This window comes from Numida meleagris, chromosome 25 (assembly GCF_002078875.1).
Source record: "Numida meleagris isolate 19003 breed g44 Domestic line chromosome 25, NumMel1.0, whole genome shotgun sequence".
Lineage (NCBI taxonomy): Eukaryota > Metazoa > Chordata > Aves > Galliformes > Numididae > Numida > Numida meleagris.
The window spans coordinates 4,413,826-4,434,823 of record NC_034433.1 but is presented as its reverse complement, the minus strand read 5'-3'; the positions used below and the strand labels follow the sequence as shown (position 1 = coordinate 4,434,823).

Here is a 20,998-nt window from a genome sequence, read left to right as displayed (position 1 = left end):
TGGGGATCGCCGAGCAGTTGTGTTACCTCTGCCACGCAGCCTCGCTTTGCACCAGCTGACACAACGTGAATCCCAGAGCTGTGCCATCAAGGCAAGACGTGAGTCATCCCCCGTTAACAGCGTCTGCTGCGGAGGTGTTGGCATCGTTTCCCTGCTGGAAGGAGCCTGGTGCTCTCAGGGTCGGTGCAGGGCTGAGCTCGGCCGTGGCTGCGCATTCCATGCACGTGTCTCAGCTGCAGTTTAAGCTCTGCTCTGTGTCTCATGTATCCCGGGTTTCTGGCACGGTGCTCCCGTCCCAGCAGGATCCGTGTGTTCGCTCTGGCGCTTTCCTTCTTCTCATGTCTGAAAACTGGATGCTTTGCACTCATCTTTACGGTCCTGGTGTTCTCTCCTTACAGGAGTTGCTCTCCTGCTCCCGTGTGTTAATTGCTGACCGAATTCCTGCTTTGCATAACTGTGTTTCAGTGGGGTTTCCCTGTATCCTGGAGGAAGCATTAAGGCAGCGGGCTGATGCTGTGCAGCCCTGTCTCCTCCGGTGTGTACGTTCCCATGCATGGGGCCAGTGCTCTCCCACTGCCCAGAACTGGAGATGTTCAGCCCACCAGCCCTGTGAATCCTGATCTGCTCTTTGACCTGCCTGCAATTAATCTGCCCGTCGTTATTTGAGCTCTGGAATCTCTTCCCCATTCATCTCCCCATTGTGATTTTTTTTTTTCAATGCAACTTACTGCTCGCAGCGTGGAGGATTTCTCCCTGCTTTTCTCAGTGCTTTTGGCAGCGCTCTGCTCTGACTCCCCTGTTGCTTTGCATGTGAAAGCTGGTGGCCTTCGGCTCTGCCGGGGCTGTGCAGCCTGCTCCATGCATCCCATTCCCCCCGATGGCTCTTTGAGGTTTTATCGGGTCCTGAGAAACACGTGGGGTCAGCTTCCTCCCTTGCATTTAAGCATATGAAGTTGTATTTTAGCCAAGAAGACAGTGATGTTAGTGGGAGGATTTTGCATATAGCAAAGGCTTCCTGGGCAGGGGTGGAATGTGGAATAAGACCTCTGCATGAGTTTAAGATGCTGGGATTCTCTGCAAAGCTTTATGTAATTATGCTCTGCGAATGGCCACCCGCTTCTTCTGGAACGTGTCTGATGTATTTGTGTAGCTGCTGCCACAGCTGTAAAATGGCAACACCAAGCTCTTAACCATTGTGTTTTTGGTGTGAACTCTGCTGCATGAAGCGTGGTTCTGGTGGGTGCTGTGTGATGGACCCAAGGCAGCAGGCCTGGTGAGGCTGGGTGCAGTCACATTGGTGCAGGTGCTCCCAGAGAGCTGAGCTGGGAAACAATCTGCAGAACAGAAAGAAGGGAATGCAGAAGGCATGCAGGGCTGGCAGTGCACGTGGAGCACAGGAGGAGGGCAGCCAAGGAGTCATCCCAGCTCTGCTCTCCATAGCAAAGGAAAATCCACATGAAGAAGCGTGATGACCTCCGTAAGCCCAAGATCCCCGCTTTGGCTCCAATCACTGCGCTCCAACCAGGCTGCTCTCCTGGGACTCTGCTAACCCCTGCCAAGAGGGGCTGAGAAGTATTGCTTGGGATCCGGCCACGTTCCCCCCGGCCCAGGAATGTTCTGCTTTAATCTCCTCCAGCCTGCATCAGCAGCTTCGTTCGTCCGTTTCCTCAACTTGAATTCTTGCACGAAGCATTCGAGTTGTTTGTATTATCAGTCTGCGAGCAGGAAATACCAGCGGAGGGTTGCGAGAATTTATCGGCCGCGTGGATATTGAGAAGGGAGCTGTGTGTGTGTGGGTGATGTCCTGCGGGCAACGCACGAGGAGTCACAGCCTCCAGCCTCGCAGCCCTGCTCACCATTCATCTCCGGGCCACTGAACCACGTCTCCAGGCATCTGGGCTCAGTTCTCATGTCTTGTCTTGAGCTCTAAGCTTGTGAACGCGTTGGGGTGGCGGTGGGCTTCTGTCTGTCTGCACTGTACCTCCAGGTGCTTTGCAGCCTGGCTCAGAGACTGCAAACCTGCTCCTGAGGACTCGTCGCTGGACTTGAAAAAATGGAGTTGTTCTTTAAGTTGGGCTTTGCTGCAGCCTGCTGCCCCACACAGCTCTGTGAGTAAAGTTACAGGAAGGAATAAATGGGAAAAAAACCCAAGAGGACAGATATCCTCTTGTTCAGATGAACTCTTTATCGTGACCTGAAGCGATGTGCTTTATTCAGCAGTTTTGGCGAGCAGGAAGCTTTCTTCAAGAGGCTACAGCATTTGCTGAATCATGGAGCAAGAGAAACAGTGCAAGAGTTCGTTCTGACAGAACAGATTTAGCAGTTTTCAGAGCTCCTCTTGTATCCTTCGTGTTCAATCTTAATTGCCTGAAGTAGATCACAAATGTAGTTTGCATCCTACCCCAGTGCAGCAGAAGAGGGGAGGAATCTCAGTACTGGTGGGAGAGGTTTGCTTTCATAACAGGGGCAGCTAATGTAAAAGCAGACCCCATGTTGGTGCGAAAGGCTTCTGGGGGGCAGAAGGCAAAGAGCAATGGTCGGGCTGGCTCCAGACCTTCTCTGAACTTGTATTTGTGGCAGTCCCCTTCCCGTTTGGGGATCTGCTTTTCTGTTGAATCAGAAGCGGTCCCACTGTGCGTAGTGCTTGGCTTTGTACTCCGTTCCTCTCAGTGCTGCGTTTGCATTTTACAGATGAGAAAACGGAGGTCTGGAAGCAGAACGTGTCCCAGGGCAGTGTGACACAGCAGGGAACAAACCCCCGTGGCTCTCCGAGTCACCGCCCGCGCGCTGCCTTGCCGAGCTCGAGGAGCACCGCATGGTTCTGGCGTTCAGCTCTCCTGTGCTTTGTTCCGTCTCGTCTGTTTTTGCTGAAGGCGACGTTTACCTTGCCCAGCTTTGAATGACTGGTAAAATCAGGGCAGCGGGCCTGGAGGTGGCTGTGTTCAGGTGGAACGGTTCAGGCTTTGGCACAGGGTGATCTCGCAGCACCATGCACCCACGCTCATCTGCTTTTCTTCATTTCTCACCTGTAGCCATCAGAGGGAACACGTTGTAGGTGGGGATGCCGGCCCTGGGCTTAGCTCAGTGACTCAGAGGGGAGATGACTTTTCAGGTTCGCTTCCAACTCGGACAATTCTGTTTCTGTGAGTTGGATGCTGCTCCTTCTGTGCTGCTCCAGGAAGAGGCCCCCAGCTGGGGCTGGCTGAGCAGAGTCCCTCGTGCTCTCAGCCCTGTATCAAAAGCTCTGAGATGCCTGCAGGAGCGACATCATTCCCAACGAGCCTGGGGGCAGCTTGGCTGCAGGGAGTGCAAATCCGTTCTGCTTTGGGCAGGGATGCTGCAAGACTCGTTTGTGCACTGCTTCTAGTTGGAGGTTTTCTCACTATACGTTCTCAAAATGTTTCCTCTGTCGAGCTCAGGGTGTCTTCATGTTCTTCAGGAACTGCAGTGCCTTCCGGAAGTCCAAAAGTCAAGTTCCCATTCTAATGCCCTCTAACTCACTTTCTGCAGACTGTAGTAGGAGTTATTTTCCTGTGTGTTGAGATCTGAAATGAGAGGCCTGGGATTTCATCATAGGCGTTGCATTGCACTGATAGCAGTGGGTTGGAAGGCTGGGTTTGAGTGAAGGCAGGAGGACTTGGTGGTGTTCCTAGCAGAGCCAGAGAGGAAGAGGAGGGAAGAGATGGACAGACTTCTACTGCAGCCCTGACATCGAAGTATAAATAGTTCTCTTCTTAAATCTTTTCCATCTGAACTTCTGAGTGATTTGACCTTTCTTTGATGAAAGCTTTCTGTATTAGCAAGAATGAAAGGGCAGGGGTGAGATGGGAGGGGAAGGACTCATGGGATCCCAGCAGATGTGTCCCTGCAGTACCCAGAGCTCGCTGCTGAGCTGGCTCCAGCTTGGGCTCCAGCTTCTCTCTCCCAGTTGTTTGAGTGAGTTTTGTGGTTTACTCTAATGCATGAAAGCAGAATGTGTCTAAGAAGGTTTTCTGGGTGTGCTTTTGCTTGCAGAGAGGCTGTGCTGGGAGATGGGACTGGAGCCCCCAGCAGCCATTCCTGCTCCAGACTATACCCAAGCCTTATGGCACTGGCTTTAACCATTAATTTAAATACAGCAATAAATTATTTGGGCAACTACGCTGCGTGAAGCCACTGCCAAAAATAAACCCAGGTCTGGTCCCTTCATTCTTCAGGACTGCTGCAGCTGGACGGGGCAAGCCCTTACAGCCTCCATCCTCCAGGTTTTGGGGTTTCATCTCTTCAGGCCATAATGTAAGCCATGCTCAGAGATTTGGCATTTACTTCTGAAGCGTGGAATGGGGAGCAGGGTGCAGGGATGCCCCTGGATCCTTGGCAAACTGGATTCTGGGGCTTACTTCCCTGTCCTCTTGGATAAAGCTTCCCCCAGGGCTGTTTCTCCTCCCAAGGAGCTCGTGGCCATCTCAGAACTCCAAAGCCTTTCAGGGGGGTCTGCTGGGTTGGGCATCACGGTGGGGACAAGCTTCCCAAATCCCACCTGAAATGCGCTGGAGCGCGAGCGTGCTGCTTGACTTCTGCATTGCCACTCACTTTGCACAGGATCCCTGCAGGTTTGGTGCCTTTCCTGCTGCCTTTATAGACTGCAATGTAGAGTTTTTCTGGCTGGGAGCCCTGTAGTAATGGCTGTTATTTCAGAAAACCCAGTGACTGCTCAGGCTGCCCCGTCTCGAACAATGAGTGGCGGTGATTACGTGCTGGGGAGGAAATGAAATGATCAGCAAAGCCTACTTGGTAAAAAAGCAACGGGTGACTTTATTTAAAAGCAATTACACTGGGGGTTAGTGGGTGCTGTTAATTTCTACCCCGAGTTTAAAAATAAAATGAAGGAGTCGGGTGTACTCTATTAGGAGAAGTGTGATTGTCCAGGCTTATAAATATCGTTCTTGAAGGGATAACGTTTAAAACAGTCCAGCAGAGATGGACTGATGAGTTACAGCGGGGAGAAGCGTGTTTGGGGGAGGTGGAAGGTTTGTTTGCTTTGGGGAGTGCATTGCTTTGGGCTCCTGTGCCTTCCTTGGGGCAGCAGCGATGGGGAGCACGACCAAGAGCAGCGCTGCTTCTTGCGTGTGTTGCTCCAGTGTTTGAAATGGGACACGTTGGAAGGGAGATTAATACTGCAGTCCTTGAGTTTGGCTTCTGAACAAGGGAGGGAAGTGCTCGGGGACCCCCTGCTTCCCACAGAGACCAGTGGCAGCGATTTTTGGGCAGTGTGAAGTCAGCGTGGGTGCCCGCTGGTGACCAGGAGCGGGCTCTGCGTCCCAGCACCGTGGACTTGCAGCCCAGTGGCTCCTGGTGTGGGGGAGAGGCCTTCCTAACCCCACACTCCTTCAGAGGGATGTGAGTTGGTGACATCTGATGGCGTGGTGTATCTTCTGCTTAACCTGAGCGTTCCAATGAGGATAGTTTTTGGTAAGCACGTGTCTGGCTACAAGATGTCTGCTAAGGACAACACAGGAGCTCAGATTCAGAGACCAGGATGTCTGACCAAGCACCTTTGTGCTCCGTGGCACTAACCCACACCGTGCTGGCTGCTCTCTGCATTGCTGCCCGTAACCACCGCTGCCCCATAACCAGCTCGGGAGCATTGCTGACGCCCTTCCTTGCCAGCTGCCTGTCTGTTTGGTGTATGCCTAAGTGTTCCCTGTACGTTTTCTGTCTTGCAGCATCTGGAGAGGGCCAAATGTGAACTGCGTTGACAGTACTGGATACACTCCACTGCACCATGCTGCTTTGAATGGTCATAAGTGAGTCACCTTATACTGCCTTTGATCGTAAGGGATGCTATGTGCTTTACAAGCTGCAGTTTGCTCATGCAGTCACCGCTCTGATGCTGTTTGCACTGAAAGTGTGGGGATGGTGCAACACTACACCATCTTCAGGACAAGCAAAGAACATCAGTGCAGCAAAGCTCGAGAGGTGTTTGCTGCTGCACTGTGTTCATCCATCTTCCAAACAATTTGGCAGAACGTGGAGGTTTTCAACCACCCTTTTATTTACAAGCAATTTGGATAAGATATAACAAGACATTAAAGATGGCTTTTCCAGTAACAGTCCTCTGCAGTCTGTCTGGTGTCCAGTTTGTTGCTGTGCCTGCACCACCTAAAATTTGCTTTTGTGTGTTGTTACATTTTTAAGTAACTCTGGTCTTTGCTGTGGTAGATCCTGTATTGTTCAGTGCTACTTGAGATGCTGAGGAATTGAAGTCCTTGTTCATCTTCCCCGTGCTGGTGCAGTGACTTCAGTCCCTATTCATCTCTGTTAGAATGAAGATAACACAGATCTTCCCTGAACTCATCTCAGCATTCTTTTATTTCTTTCTTTGGGCATCACTTAATAGGAATGTTATAAAATCACATTCCGCGAGGATCTCTGAAATACTTTTTTCGGATTTTTTTTTTTTAATAGTCTTACTGCAGAATGTGAGACAAGGAGTGACTATCTTACGGACCCGAGCCTCCTTCTCTTGCAGGGATGTGGTGGAAGTCCTCTTGAGGAACGACGCGCTCACCAACGTGGCAGACTGTAAGGGCTGCTACCCCCTTCACCTGGCAGCCTGGAAGGGAGACGCAGACATAGTGAAGCTCCTCATCCACCAGGGACCTTCGCATACTAAAGTGAATGAGCAGGTCTGCCTGTTTTTCTCAAATGTTCCTTTGAACTGATTTTCTCTGATGGAAAAAGGCCCCTTGAGCTGACTCCTGACCCTCCCCAGCTGGCAGCAGTTGCTACCAAGTTAATTGCTATTGGGATGGGGAGGGCAATGCCTAAAGCAGTACCTCCCGTTCTGAGTTAGTGGTGTTGAATAAATGAAGTGTATATATATATTAACCTATACAGAGATATATGAATGAACCCCTCCACACCTAGGAAGTAGTCTCCTGCTTTCATACTGAGCTTCTGAAACTAACACAGGTTTTCCTTTCAGTTGCTGGATAACTGAGAAGTTTTCTAGTTCTGTCCAAGGATACACTGGCTCCCTTCTTTTGAGAACTAATCGAAGCAGCTTTGTTTAGTCTTTGTTTGGCCATGCTCTCTTAGCTACTCTCCTGGCTTGTCTCTAGCACTTGCTCCAGTTAACTAATTTGTAAGTGGTGAGATAATTTCAGCCCTGTGGTGACCCCAGATAAATCCCTTGCTTAATCCTTATTTTTTTCCCCTCAATCAGGCAAGAAAAAGAAACAAAACAAATGCGGATTGTGGGAAGTCCCATGTATTTCTTTTGCTTAAGACTTTGGATAAGAGAGCTGGTTCACTGAGTGATGCTGGCTGAGCACTGGCACTGACCCATCTGTGGTTCTGCACCATGCCTTGGGCAGACGTGCAGTAACACATTGCAAGGAGACTCTTAAAGCTACGGCAGCCACGGGTTGTCCCCTCCCTGGGTAGGGATGCCTCGTGTCCCTGTGAACCAACTCCTTCCCGCTCAGGTTTTCATCCAGGTGGAGGGGAGTAAACCCAAACAAGTCTGTCTGCCTTAGTGCCACAGGGTTCAACACATACATTCATGCAGAAGTGAATTCACAGTGAGGTCGTACGCTCCCAGCTCAGGTTTAGCTGAGTCAGTCTGAGCTGAAATGACCGTCTGAGAGCTGTGAGTTCCTGCTGTTTAATTTTGATCTGCTCTGTATACTTTTTTCAGAAGCCGAGGAGCAAAACTCCCTTCATAGAGTCGGGGTTAGGAGTCCCAGTCCTGCTTCCAGCCACGCTTTGTGGGGACAAAGTTCTGCCTGAGCGTTCAGTTCCTCAATGTAAAGCAGTTAATGCGATGCACCAGCTGTTGCAAGGCTAAGTGGTTGCTTCTAAAGCATCATGAAACAAGAAACACGGTGCTAATGCTAATCGCCACCACTCCTCTGCTGAGCAGGAATAACTGTTTTACTGTCTCTGACAGTTTTCTAGCTCAAGGCTGTGCTTATTATGTCTTTGGGCACAGCTGCGAGCATTCGGTCTGTTGAAGTAGAGTAGAGAAGTGCAGTAAGCTGTTCACAATCAGTCTGATAAGAATTGACTGAAGGCCCCGAGTTGGAGCACAGTAGGACAGGTAGAGGGGAAACCTTTGCAAAAGCCCAGTGTAATCCTGCCAGGTAATGTTTCGTTAATGTTTGTTTAGTAGGAACCCCTTTACACAATGAAAATCAGTCAAATAGCCTGTGCTGCCCGAGCCTGGAGCCTTGTAAATGAAACACAGTGGTTCAGGTTACAGGAATCAGCTGCTGGAATGGCTTCTGCTGTTAATAGCTCTGACTGGAACAAGATGCTGTGTTCTGTCATTTCCACCCCTTGGGAGTCACCCATTGCTTTGTTGCTCAGTCTCACCCATTTCATTGTCACATTTTTTGTTCTTTTTCCTCTTCCTTTTTGTAGAATGCTCTTGAGATCAAAGAACTCAAAAAGTACGGCCCCTTTGACCCATATATCAATGCCAAGGTGTGTACTTTGCTGTCAGCATTTCACTGCATCGTTACTCCAAGCTGCACTCGCGTGCTTCCAGGTGCAATGTCATCCAGTTGCAATAATACCTGTTCAGTTTGCAGCTGCTTGGGGAAAAGTAAAATGCAACCATTTATTTACTCTGGGTTTCTTTCTTCAAAGCAGTTATAGAAACATAATTTAAGGGAAGCTTTTCCTTACTTTCCTGGGGGCTCCTTCATTGCTTAGCCTTGTAGGACTCACGGTGATGGTCAGTTTGCTTGATTTGGCTGGATGACTTCCAAAAGGTAACGTCATTTCAATTAAAATGCTTTAGGTATTGTTTCATGTGCTAATGTCGCTGATAAATGCAAAGAGAAGGAATTTTTTTTTTCCTGCTTAAACATGGATGCATTTTCTGTGGGCTGTTTGGAGTGGATTTCATGCCTTTTCTCCTACAAAATGCTTAATGCTGTACATGTTGTTTGAATGGACAGTTAATTCTTTCAGTGGTGATGGGGAGAAGGGAAGGTGGTAACATCGATACCTCCCTTCCCAAGCCCTCTGTGTCCTGCTTATTGCTTCAATCTCTCTTTTGGTGTTAAGTCTGTGTTGTCTGACCCTCCAGCCCTGGTCTTCTGTTCCTGTTCTCCTGCCTGTTTTGCTCCCCTTCTGCTTTTAGCTCTTGAACTACAGAAAGGCATGACGTCAGCACTTACGATGCACTGAAGCTGAGCAATTGAGGAAGCAGATCAGAAAGTTCCTGGGGTCGCTTGTTCTGTCTGCCAGTGCGTAGGTGGTGGTGTTTTCTCAGACACTCCACCATTTCTCATTTTTATTTATAGTGAAGCAGCAGGCACCAGTGACAACAGAATAGCTGCTGCTTTATCACAGGATGCTTCTGCTCTCAGCCACCGCGCCACGCTTGCTTCCAGCCCGCTGTCTGGGACTCAGCCATCCATGGCAGATTTCTCTCTCAGAGTTGAGTTGGGACTTTCACTCTGCTTGGTCCGCAGTACCTTTAAAAACACATCCAAAATTCCTGAGCTTGCTAGCTGCTGGGAATTAAGTTTGTTTTTGTAGCTTCTATTTCAGGAGATACTCTAGCGTGTTCCTCTTGGAGGGCAAACATATCTACGTGAAGCTTGTCCTTATCAGTGATTTTGACAAAAATCCAGCCAGGAATTTTACAGCAACAAATATCTTCAGTGGGAACATATCCCGTTTGAGTTCAGCTGGCTGAAGGGCAGCTCTCCAAATCACTGTCAGTAATACAGTAAAATCTTACACAATAGCATTAAATTTTGGAGTGAGGGAGGAACATAAAGCTCAAATTGGGTGAGCTTTCTTGTGGAATGTTGTTTATTAAGTATTCTCTCTTAGATTTATTTTCTTTTGGCAAGTGCATTTTTCTCAAGGCTGTTTTCATGGTGGCTGTAGTACTCTTGCAAGCAAGGCTGGGGCTTTGAAATCTTTGCTTTGGTTTTAAGGAGAGAGAGATGGCTCATACACAATGTGCTAGGTCCACCCTAAGCTGTGACCAGCTTACCACTGCTTTCTGACTGAGTGTGATGAGGAACAAGTGGAGCTGTACCTAACATGGCCACCTTGATGTTTTCTCAGCAACTTGGCTGCAGGTGGGAGAGCCAAAGAAAGTCCAAGTGCAAAGTGCAGGAGTCCTTCCTTGGCTGGTGCTTCCAGCTTCTCAGTTCCCAGGCAGGATGGAATTTTATATAGAAACAATCAAAGCAAGATGTTCCCTCTTTCCAAACATTTGGGTTACTTAAAAGAGGGGAAAAGTGTTTCTATAAGGCTGGACTACAGATTGAGTTGTTAGCCCAGTCAGGAGGAGGTAAGAGAGCCAGAAACTTCTTGTTTTCCTGAAAGCTTCTTTTTGTGCTGCTTCCTTTTCAACGTCTTTTAAATAAATAGCCCTTCCAATGCATCTTCATGGGCCTGGGAGACTGAGAAACGCTAATGATAGAAGTGAAGTTAAGAGATGGAGCTGCAACTTTGTTCCTGTGACTCCTGCCACCTTGAACTGGGCTCTGTAATTGGGATGAAGGAACCAACCAGTTGAGTGGAGCCCAAATAGAAAAAGCTGTCACATAGCCCAAGGAGGAATAAACTGCACAACCTACCTTTGTTTTTCTTGATTGGCAGCAAATGATTCATGCAGATTGGGTTTTAAGTGCTGTAAATCTGAACGGTCTGCCAAGAGAAGTGGAAGCCTACCATCTGGAGCCTGCAAATGAAGCTGGGCGGTGCGGCCACCCACAGAGCTCCCGAGAGCTTGTTGGGCAGATGGGGATCACTTCTTCTGAAATGGTTTTGGCGTTGGTGGGCGCCTGTAGGGAGCGAGGGAGCCTGTTCATCCTTGCTCTGCTGAGGACAGAGCCGTGAGACGCGAGTGGAGGTCTTGCAATCTGATCGAGTTCTGGATCTGGCACTGCCAACCCTGCCTGTGGCAGGGGGTTTGGAACATGATGGTCCTTGAGGTTGCTTCCAACCCAAGCCATCCCATCCTGTGATTCTGTGCGTGCCACCAGGCAGGGAGGAAGGAGGCAGTGGGACCGATGGCTCGTGCTGCCTTCTGGCTGCTTCGTGCCCAAGGTTGTCACTCGGCCTGAGTGGCACCTCTGGGTGAGAAGAGATGGGCGTACTGACAGAAAGTCCTACGAAGAAATCTCAGCTGGGACTGAAGGCTCATGCAGCCTCTTTTCCCCACCCCGAGGCAGAATCAGGTCTCCTAAACCATTCCTGCCTGGCTTAGCAGCTCCTTTGAAACCTCAGAGTGGCGATGCCATGGTCTGCCTTGGTGTTAGTGTTCAAACCTTTGCAGGTTAGAAAGTTTTCAAACTTCTCCACTTATTTTAAGAAAGATAGATGTGATTTAGATCAAAGGCAGCGTGTTAGGAACAGGAGTGCAGATGCTCTTCAACGAGCTGTAGGTGCTCCGCTGCAGCGTGTGATGAGGAGCATAAGGGCAGTGGTATGTGATATCTCGTTACCAGGGCTTGAGAAATCTGATGGAACCCATACGAAAGCGGAGGCATTCCTGCTCCTGTTCCCATCTTGTGGTCTGTAGACAGGCATCAGCCGAGGCCCAGCTTCTCGCTCACGACTGTGATGAAGGGGGGTGCTTGGATTCCTGCAGGAATGCGGCCCCTGGGTCCTGCTGAGTGCTCTGTTTTCTTCTAAGAAGTTTTGAAATTTGAACCCACGTGCGTTCTGGCTGCTGGGAAGGAATTTTCTTTTTCCATCTCAGATAAATACATACATCTGAGCACTTGTGCTCATTGTTAGGCTCCGCTTGGGTTTGTGCTTGATGGGGAGGGGGGCACGCTTCTTTGCCTGGTACAATTCGGGTATTTTGGGCTCCTCAAAGCTCACCCAGAATGGGAGCAGTGCAGACTCATGCGATAGCAGGAGTTCCTGTGATGGAGAAGGACTTGCTGAAATGGTGCAAAGTAGCTTACCACTGGTGGCTGTGCTACAGGAGGATGGGCTGGGGATTTCATCCAGGTTTCCTGGATGGGATTTCATCCAGAGCACCAGTGCCCTGAGTTGTTTGGAGAAAATGAGACTGAATTGCAGCAAACTTCAACAATTGTACTACCAGAGGAAGCTGTATGCCCGTTTTGGAGCTGCTAAGCAGATGTTTGGGGTTACACTGTGCTTTAAAGTACCCTTGGTGGATATGGTCTGGGTGGCAGGGGAGGACGGGCAGTGCTGGTGGTGGAACAAGCCAGGGCTGTGCACCCCCTCCTCAGCTCTGTAAGCACACAGGTGCAGCTCCAGGAGGGCTGGGGCTATCTCCTGTTTCCTCGAGCTGCAGGGCATGCTGGTGGCCTTGGCTGGGCTGTGCCATGTGCTCACTGACGCATGGGTTCCCTTCCCTGCTGAACACAGATAACAGGACTTCCCAACCTTTACAATGAACTCGAGACCAGCACTGTAGGAGCTTTAGGCCTGGTCTCTGTAGCTCTCTATTCTCTCCCCTTCTCACTCTGTATGTGTATTTTATGTGCAGACTTCTTTATTCTCCAGTAGCTTCTGTCCACGTGTATGTGCGTTCCTTCACCATGGCTGCCTCTGCCCTCCAAGTATCGAGCCTGTTGTTTGTCTGTGACCTCCTGTGCTAACAGTGATGCTCTGCTTTCCTTACCTTCCGAAATATCTCGCCCTGCACGTGGCCATGTCCTGCCTTCTTGCTTTGTGCTTCCACACCGGTCGCAGCCTCTCCATGCCTCGCTTCCCTTCTGCCTCCCCATGGTTGACAAATGATGCAAAGCGGAGTAAAACCGAGTGGGAGTCTGCATGCTGTGACTCCTGTAATCCCTAGGACAACGTAACGCATCCATAGGATTGAAGTGCAGCAAAGCAAGCTCTGCAGCATGCTTGTGAAATGGTGCAAAATACTGACTGCTCCTACAGCCTGGTTTTAAAAAAAAAAAAAAAAAAAAAAAAAAAACACAAAAAAGGGCGTTTGCTCTCAAAGCATCAGTGGAGGTGTTCTGGTCAAATTCATTTTCTCAAGTAGACCTTCTAGCTCTGTCAGAACACTGTTATTCACTTGTTCTACTGGGAACTGTTCTTAAAATGACACAGTTCTCTCAACTGAAGATTAAATGTGGTACGTTTGTGCTGAAACACAATTTGGGGTCAAATCATTGCATAAATGTTTACACCCTTAACTTAGTCCTCCAGTCCCTAAGCTGAAACTTCTCTGTGTATAGTTACACAGGAGTGAAACTAGAAGCTTGAGATGAACTTAATTTGAAAGAGGAAAAAAAAAAAAGCAAAGACCCTAAAATCTGGCAACGTTCCTATTTTGCACCTGGAAATGAAACGTGGGGTTGCTCGTCTCTCAGCACTTTGCCGATTGTAACCTGACTGACGCTGCATGCATTACTGGATCTGGCTTTCACGTGCTGCTCCTTCCCTCCAGTTGATCTGAGACCTTGACGATGAGGGCTTGTTAGTGGAGCAACCCCATTGCACTGTTTGCTAAATTCCTGATTTGCAAACTGCATGCGGCTGCATGCACTCTTTCTATAAAACGACCAACTTGCAAGCTTCAGAATTGCAAAGGTGGAATGACTGCTAGGATAAGCAGGATCGAAACAATTGAAGTTTAAATCTGAAATGATGACAAGTTACAGCAGATAGAGTTCATGGTGCAGTTGGTGCGGTGTGTATTGCAGTCTTTTATTTTGGTGGCTCCCCGAAGTAAGGGATGCTGCCAGCTAATAACAGACTGCCTTCCCAAGAGCCAGAGGAATTAATGGCATCCAGATACAGCACGACAATCCCTTAAGCTTCAGCGTGGTCTCCTGCTTTGGGGCTCCGTGCTCTGAAAGCAGGCTACTCCATCTAGAGCACTGATTCCCCCAGAGCAGATTGCTCACATCTGAGTGAAGCTCGTTGTTCTGAATGGTTTTGAAGCTTCCCCAGGCTGTCGCTGGGTGGGTTTCTGGGTGAGCTCCTCAGGGGATGTCTGTGCCTGGTATTGGCCAGTGGCATGGTGAAAGCGTTGCTCCAGGCTCCGGTTCAAAGCGAGCTCTCTGCTTCCCGACTGCTTTTTTTTTTTTTTGTCTTGTTTTTGCATTTAAACTTCAATGGTTTGAGCGAGGCACGGAGCAGCTCCGCTCTCCCCGTTCTGACGCCTTGGCTTTTCTGACCCCCCCCACCCCAGAACAACGACAACGAGACGGCGCTGCACTGCGCGGCGCAGTACGGCCACACCGAGGTGGTGAAGGTCCTCCTGGAGGAGCTCACCGACCCCACCATGCGCAACAACAAGTTCGAGACCCCCCTGGACCTGGCCGCGCTCTACGGGAGGCTGGAGGTCGTGAAGATGCTGCTGAACGCCCACCCCAACCTTTTAAGCTGCAACACGAAGAAACACACTCCCCTGCACTTGGCAGCGAGGAACGGTCACAAAACTGTAGTGCACGTCCTCCTGGATGCTGGCATGGATAGCAACTACCAGGTACCTGGCGTGGGGGTGTGCGAGGGGCTGCTCGGACTGCTGGGAGGCGGAGGAGCCGTGTGGTTGTGGGGAGGAGGGCTCCTCCTCCCTGTCCTCTGCAGGGATCCCTTATGGGAGATGAACGTTGGCTTCGGGTTCCTCTGGGCTGCTTGTTCCTCTGGGAGGCTGCTCAGAAGGATCCTGGTGCAGTGCATGCTTAGAGCTTGCTCGTTAGTTGGGTAAAGAGCTGCAGATGCGTAGAGAGGAAAAAAGCTCCTCTGCCTGCACTGTTCTGCACTGCAAAACTATGAGCTCTCGGTACAGGGGAGGCAAACCATTTCCTTTTCAGCACGTGACCTTTTTCTAAGCTTTAGAAAGCCTTTTCTTGGTCTCTAACTCTGAGCCTGCATCTCTTTGCAAAGAGGCAGTCTCCATTTTCCTCTCTGAATTCTCAGCGTTGTAATAATTTTAATGCTTTGTCCTCTTTGTATACGATGCAGTGTATTTATTGCTTCTGTAACCTTCTGAAACGTTCCTCCATCAGCACTCCCTCCCCATCTAGCTTCATGCTATTTTTCATTTAATTTGCAGACTGAAAAAGGCAGTGCTTTGCACGAAGCTGCTTTGTTTGGCAAGACAGATGTGGTACAAATATTGCTGGCTGCAGGTGAGAGAATGATCCCATTGTGAAACAATACCGTGGTGAGCCCTTCACCCACAACCTGAGGAAACCCCTCTTTAGCGACAGCATTTTCTGCAGTCAGTTACCAAAGTGCTGTTCCTCAGGGGGAGTTACAGGAGAGGTCATCCCGTGGCATTTTGCTTTAGGTTTGCCTCTACAGAGCGTTTTTTAGCTCCACCCAGTGATGAACACATGCAAGCTGTGACTTGATTAAAGGTGCGAATTTGTGCATGTTTGAAAACATTCTTGCTTTTGCCTTCTCTGTCCTACTTCTATAGGTATTGATGTGAACATAAAGGATAACAGAGGCCTGACAGCTCTGGATATTGTGAGGGAGCTTCCTTCTCAGAAAAGCCAACACATAGCAGCTCTCATTGAAGGTAAGCAGTGTGTGGGGGCAGGAGGGAAGAGTTAAAAGAGCAGATTGTGTCTGTGCAAGTACAAGATGAGGGTCTCGAGTGCTGGAAAGTGCTGAAAGCAAAGGAGCTGCAAGTCAGCGAGGATCTTCAGGGTATGGGAAGAAATGATGCTGCAGTGCTCAGGTGGATGGTCTCCAGAGCAGGGTTGGCAGGAGGACTTCCAGGAGGGGGTTTAAGGGGGATTAACTTCTTTGCTGAAAGATCGAGGCATCACTTTTGCAATTTAAATGGGCTTAATTGAGCTTTGTTTAACTCACTTTATAAGTAAATTAAAATTAAGGGTAGTCTAAATCTGCTTGCAGAATGCAAAGTAATAGCTTTAGATATGGTTCTGGATTAACTCTGCTTTATGTGTCTGTAGGCAAATAGTCACCCACTGATCCCATGTCCTACCCCCTACTTCATTGTGAAGCCTGGGCATGGATTTCTGCAGATGAGATTTCCAGAAAAGACTTTGATTACTTGTGGTTTAGAAAGGATCTTGGCCCTTTGTATCTGCCCACATTAGGGAACAAAGCGTGGCATCTTAGCTCAACTCCTACCTTGTAATTACGCTATCTCAATTTCCTGTCAGCTGTGGGGAGAAAGATCAGAAGCCTATGCAACTGATGTGTATTATTCCTGCTTAGCATTTGAGAGCTCTACAGGTTCAAAGCACTTTGTGGACTTTAATTAAGCTTTGTCTGTGAGGCCGGTGGGCATCACCTCTGTACTGAAACTGAAGGCAAAGCTGGGCTTTAAACCTGAACATCTTGCAGGTAAATGCTGATAGTTCGCTCCTGTAAATGAGCTGTGTGAGACGGTGCTGTCTGACTCCATTCATGTAAGCTTAATATTTCTGACTTGGTTTGTGGTTTGGGGACCGCAGCTAGAATTAGCTTCTCTGCTGCTTTATGACCCCAGAAGACCAGACAGCATCTCTGTTTAGTGCTGCAGCCTGTGCCCGGAGCACCAAGTCATCTGCTCCTTCAAGTTATGTCCCTCCAGGAGCTTTGCAGCTTTCTGATTAAAGCGTCTGTAAAAGTTCAAAGGATCCTTCTTAACCTTGTGCGTGTGATTAAAGAGGTCGCCTGGTTCTATTTCGGGATCTGAGCTGCAAGTTTCAGTAATGTCCTTCGGTTATTTTTTTGGAGACTTAACGCTGACGGTTGGTCTTCTATCCACAAGGGAGAAAATCCCATCTGCTGAAGTGAACGTAAAGCTAGATGGCTATTAGCTGATCCTTGTTGTTGCCCCACCTCGTTGCAGATTACACGACTGGGAAGAAAAGTGCCAAGGCTGCAGAGAAGACGGCGCAAGCACCGCTTGCTCCAGCCACCGACCCTGCGTGCTGGATCCCTCAGGGTAGGATGCACACACCCGGGGTCACTGCCACTCCTCCTCCTGCCAGCACTGACCTTCAGGGGATGGAAACCACCAGTGATGCCCTTCTTTCCTCTCTTCCTCTCGCAGGTGACGTGGAGAAAGCAGTGACAGAACTGATCATAGACTTCGACGTGAACCCAGAAGAGGAGAGCCCGTACGAAGCGCTGTACAACGCGACGTCCTGTCACTCCCTGGACAGCCTTGCCAGTGGGAGGTCTTCAGACCGAGAGTCTGTGAATAAGGAAGTGGAAGCAACCGGCCTTAAAGCAGCAGGAGTCAGGCCTGTACGTAGCTGTGTGCTTGCCTTAGAAAGATAACTTCTCTCTGCAGCAGGCTGTGCCAATTCCTCAGCTTGAAGAAATCTTGAAAGCCGTTCCTGGCATTGCTCAGAGCAGGCAGGTACCTCTGCTTTCTGTGCCTGTTCACATTACCCACACCTGTGTTAGAGCTGAGTTTATTTCTTCTCATCATCCACTTTCAGCACAGGGCAGAACGAATAAGCCACAATTACCCACATCACTGTTACCCTCATCACCATTCCAGCATGGCACGCAGTCACTTTGGTGTGCCTGGCTTTCACCCAGCGTTGCACCCTTATGTTTTCTGGTGGTTGAACTCACTGTGAGTTTTGGTTTGTCAGAGCTTTACCCTTACCTGAAGAGCAACCTTATTGCCTAGAAAAAGCTTTGGAAACTTCTGTGTAGCGTTTCTCTTCTGCGTTTTGCTTTGCCCAAGAGAAGCTACTCGAGAAATCATCTTTAGGAATATCCTGCAGTAAACTAATTAGCAGCAGAAATGTGTTTTGTGTATTACTTGCAGGGATCTGTAGAGGGTACTCAAGGCTTTACAAGGAAACACAAAGCTCCTGGAACTATCTCCAGAGAAATCTTCTTCACCTTCTGTTGGTTGCATCTGCTGCCTCCTTAGCAATCATAGTAACACTGCTCTGGGGCAGGTGGGAAGCTGGCCTTGCAGCGTGCTGTGTCAGCTTCAGGCTTTGTTTCCATAGAAAAGGCTTTGCAAAAACAACCTGAGTTTTTGGACAAAGGGCAAAGCAGCAATGACCAATTGAACTGTGGGTGGTACTGTACCTGTGCTTCCTCTCCCTCTGTGAAGAGGTGCATCCCTTTTCCTGTACTATTAGCAAATATAGTAGAAACAAAACAAAACCTTCAGAAGATGGGCATTTTGTCCAGATCTCTTTTTTAATGCATGCAGTACAAGATGCAGCGTGTGGTTTATTAACTAAATCTTAGTGGCTTATATCCATCTATATGTGCTGTCCTGTGTTGAGAGTGGCTGATGTGAAATAAGCTCAGCTCTATCATGGACGAGATGAGAGGCTGAACTGCAGCGAGAAGGGAGAAGGAGGGAGTTGCATTAGGAGCTTTCTGGAGTTTGCTCCAAAACTTGCTTGAGCCTTTTGCAACGAGCAGTTTCTCTGCTGAGTTTCAATTCTCCATTAGATGGAGCTGTTGCAGGGCAGGAGCTGACCTAGAGATGTCTTTAGCTCTGCATGGAGACAAGACGGTGCAGCTCTAAGTGCCTGCAGGCAGTCCTGGGATATTTGAGGAATGTGGTGCAGCACTGTCTCCTTGATCTCCAGGGTTTGTCATTAAGAGATGCCTCTGGAATCACTGATTCCTCTTACAGTTTCATTAAGGCACAAGTGAGTAGTGACGCAGGGAGTAGTCCCTTTCTGCACGTGGTTATGAGTTCATTACTGATCTTATCCATGCAGTGCTCTGCTGTAGAGATGCCGGTCTGGATCTGAATGAACTGTCTTGCTCAAAGAAACAAACCTGTGGACAAACCAGCTCCCACCTCAGCACGGTTGATGCTCCTGTGGGTCTGAGCTGGCCTTGTGCAATTACTGCTGTGGAGGAGAAAGGAGTGTTCTGTGTGATCAGTGGTGGTGCCTCCAGCGTGCTGCAGAAAGGGCTCTGCCCAAACCTAGGTCCTGCTGGAGGGAGGAGGGAAGGCAGCACTGGGAGCTCTGTGCTCTTGGGATTCATCTTCTTCTCTGCCCAAATTAACGTGAGGGGTTCCTCGCCATGCGGTGCTCCCAGCGGTGTGGCTGTAGTGTCAGGAAGCAGAAGGGGATGGACTTGGACACAGGGATTGACAATGGTCTTCTGAACTGCAGAGAGAGCGTCCGCCCCCCCCCGCCAAACCACCGCCCGATGAAGAGGAGGAGCAGCACACGGAGAAGATGGGCCACGGTGCTTCCTGTGAGGTACGTGGGGCTGCATCGACAGTGCTCTGTAGCAACGTGGCTTAAAGCTCAGCTCTAATCATTTGGGAGGAGACAGTTGTGATATCCTTCCCTTGCAAATTGGGTTGGGAAGTTTTGTTTTTTTTTTTTTATTCCAGCACTGCTGCTATCACTTGCCATGGGAACTTCCTTTGTGTGGTTCTTCCAGGGCACCTCTGTTTTGACCTTCAGCCTTGCTTTCCTATTCTTGGCTGGGAACTCCCATAGGAAGAGAGATTTTTCTGAATCATGTTGGGATGTGGACTGTTGCTCGCTTGTAATGATCCCACTGAATACATCTTCACCTCTGGGCTTCAGTCTCAAGTGTTAGTTCCTGCTTCCTCTGAGCTTCCAGCTGCGCAGGGGATGCGTGGGCTTGTGGGTCCCGCTGATGTGAGCAGGGATCAGAGTCTTGAATTCAGCCAAGATTCTGGCCCAGCATATGTTAAAGCTGTCTTCTGCAGAGGTCAGTGTGTGGGAGCTGCTTTTTGATTAGAGCTCTCTTATTCTGCATTCTTGCTCCTGGGCTTCCTATGGTTCATTTTGCATTCACTAGCCTAGGAACCTCAGATGTGAGGGCTCTCTGGGAGCCCTCAGTATAAGGGTGGTATGTGAAACCACAAATGTCTTGGAAACCTCTGTTGGCACCCAGGAGGACCTTCAGTGCAAAACAAGATCTTGAGGATTTCCTTTTCCAAATGCAGTGAGATGCATGTGAAACTAATGAAGTGTCTGCTGCCTTTGGCTGTTGGAGCAGACTCCAGTTCAGCAGATCCTTTGCTTTGCATGTGTTGATCTGCTCAAGTTCCTACAAGGCATAAATGCAATCTGTTTTCTGAAGTGCATCAAGTCTACACAAGATAAAAGTAAAAACAATTTGCTGTAATGGGACTGACTTTTTATAGAGTGGAACACCAACCAGTACATAAACAGTAAAACTGGAATGCCAAATTGTGGACGCTCCACCGCTGTTGTTTTCCAGTGTGTGATAACCAGAGAGGAGAGCTGGGTGGCTCACAGTACAGCTGAAAAGCAGGACTTGTTTATGGCAGTAAATGTGAGTGAGAGAAGCATGCAGTGACTGTTCCTGCTGAGTTACCATGCCATATTTAATTACAAAACACTTGCTGTGTTGCCCTGCCGTTGAAGGCTTTGGAAATGTGGTCCATTAAAGGAAATCCTACTGCCAATTACTTGTGCACAAAGTGGCTCGCTAGGGAAATCGTGATTTATTTTGTTGATAAGAAGCACACACGGTGTAGCTGCATGGCAGTGACCTTCCAGGTGTACCCAGAAGGCAGTTTGGGTCCAATTGATTGAGGTTTTTGTGGCATTTTTAACACGTTCTCTCTGGGTTGGGCAGGCATGAACAGGAAGATGCTTCGGGATTGCCATAAGCTTCTTAAAGCAGCGTCCTGATGATCCGTCCTCAAAACATGTTCTTGCATTGGGGCCAGGGCACTTAGTCATTGAATGCTCTGGGGTTGGGCCAAACTCTGGTCTTAAAAGTAGTCCTTTTATTCCGTTGCCAGGATAGGGCTATCAGTCAAAGCAGATGGGCATAAACAAGAAACTTTACTTCCATCGTGGAAGAGCGTTAGTATAAACAGGCAAAAGAGCTGATTGTTTGGAAGGTGCCTGAGTGCCCTCTTTCCCTATCAGCAGAAACATTCTGGGTTTGTGGCTGAAGAAAACATTCTGCGTTGTCAAATTAAACTTCAGTTTCATTTGTTTGCTACTCATCTCCAGAAGGGAAGTGCAGGCAAAAGGCACCGTGACCGTTCAGCAGCTCTGCCTGCAGTGCGAGGGGGGAGGAGGGAGAAGTGAAATACCCTTTAAAAAGTCTTTCACCA

At 49.0% G+C, this 20,998-nt stretch overlaps 1 protein-coding gene across 6 annotated transcripts in view; it reads left to right on the top strand.

Moving 5' to 3' along the window:
- ANKS1A (ankyrin repeat and sterile alpha motif domain containing 1A) overlaps nucleotides 1-20,998 on the top strand; it is an 87,503-nt gene that overhangs the window by 14,282 nt on the left and 52,223 nt on the right. For 5 of the 6 annotated variants that reach the window (XM_021377080.1, XM_021377084.1, XM_021377086.1 and 2 more), the window contains 9 exons: nucleotides 5,706-5,786; nucleotides 6,512-6,668; nucleotides 8,407-8,469; nucleotides 14,150-14,446; nucleotides 15,017-15,092; nucleotides 15,386-15,487; nucleotides 16,775-16,870; nucleotides 16,979-17,175; nucleotides 19,038-19,127. In XM_021377080.1, the coding sequence (XP_021232755.1) occupies nucleotides 5,706-5,786; nucleotides 6,512-6,668; nucleotides 8,407-8,469; nucleotides 14,150-14,446; nucleotides 15,017-15,092; nucleotides 15,386-15,487; nucleotides 16,775-16,870; nucleotides 16,979-17,175; nucleotides 19,038-19,127 (1,159 nt within the window). The remainder of the gene's footprint in view (nucleotides 1-5,705; nucleotides 5,787-6,511; nucleotides 6,669-8,406; nucleotides 8,470-14,149; nucleotides 14,447-15,016; nucleotides 15,093-15,385; nucleotides 15,488-16,774; nucleotides 16,871-16,978; nucleotides 17,176-19,037; nucleotides 19,128-20,998) is intronic. The other variant, XM_021377081.1, reaches the window with a different exon arrangement.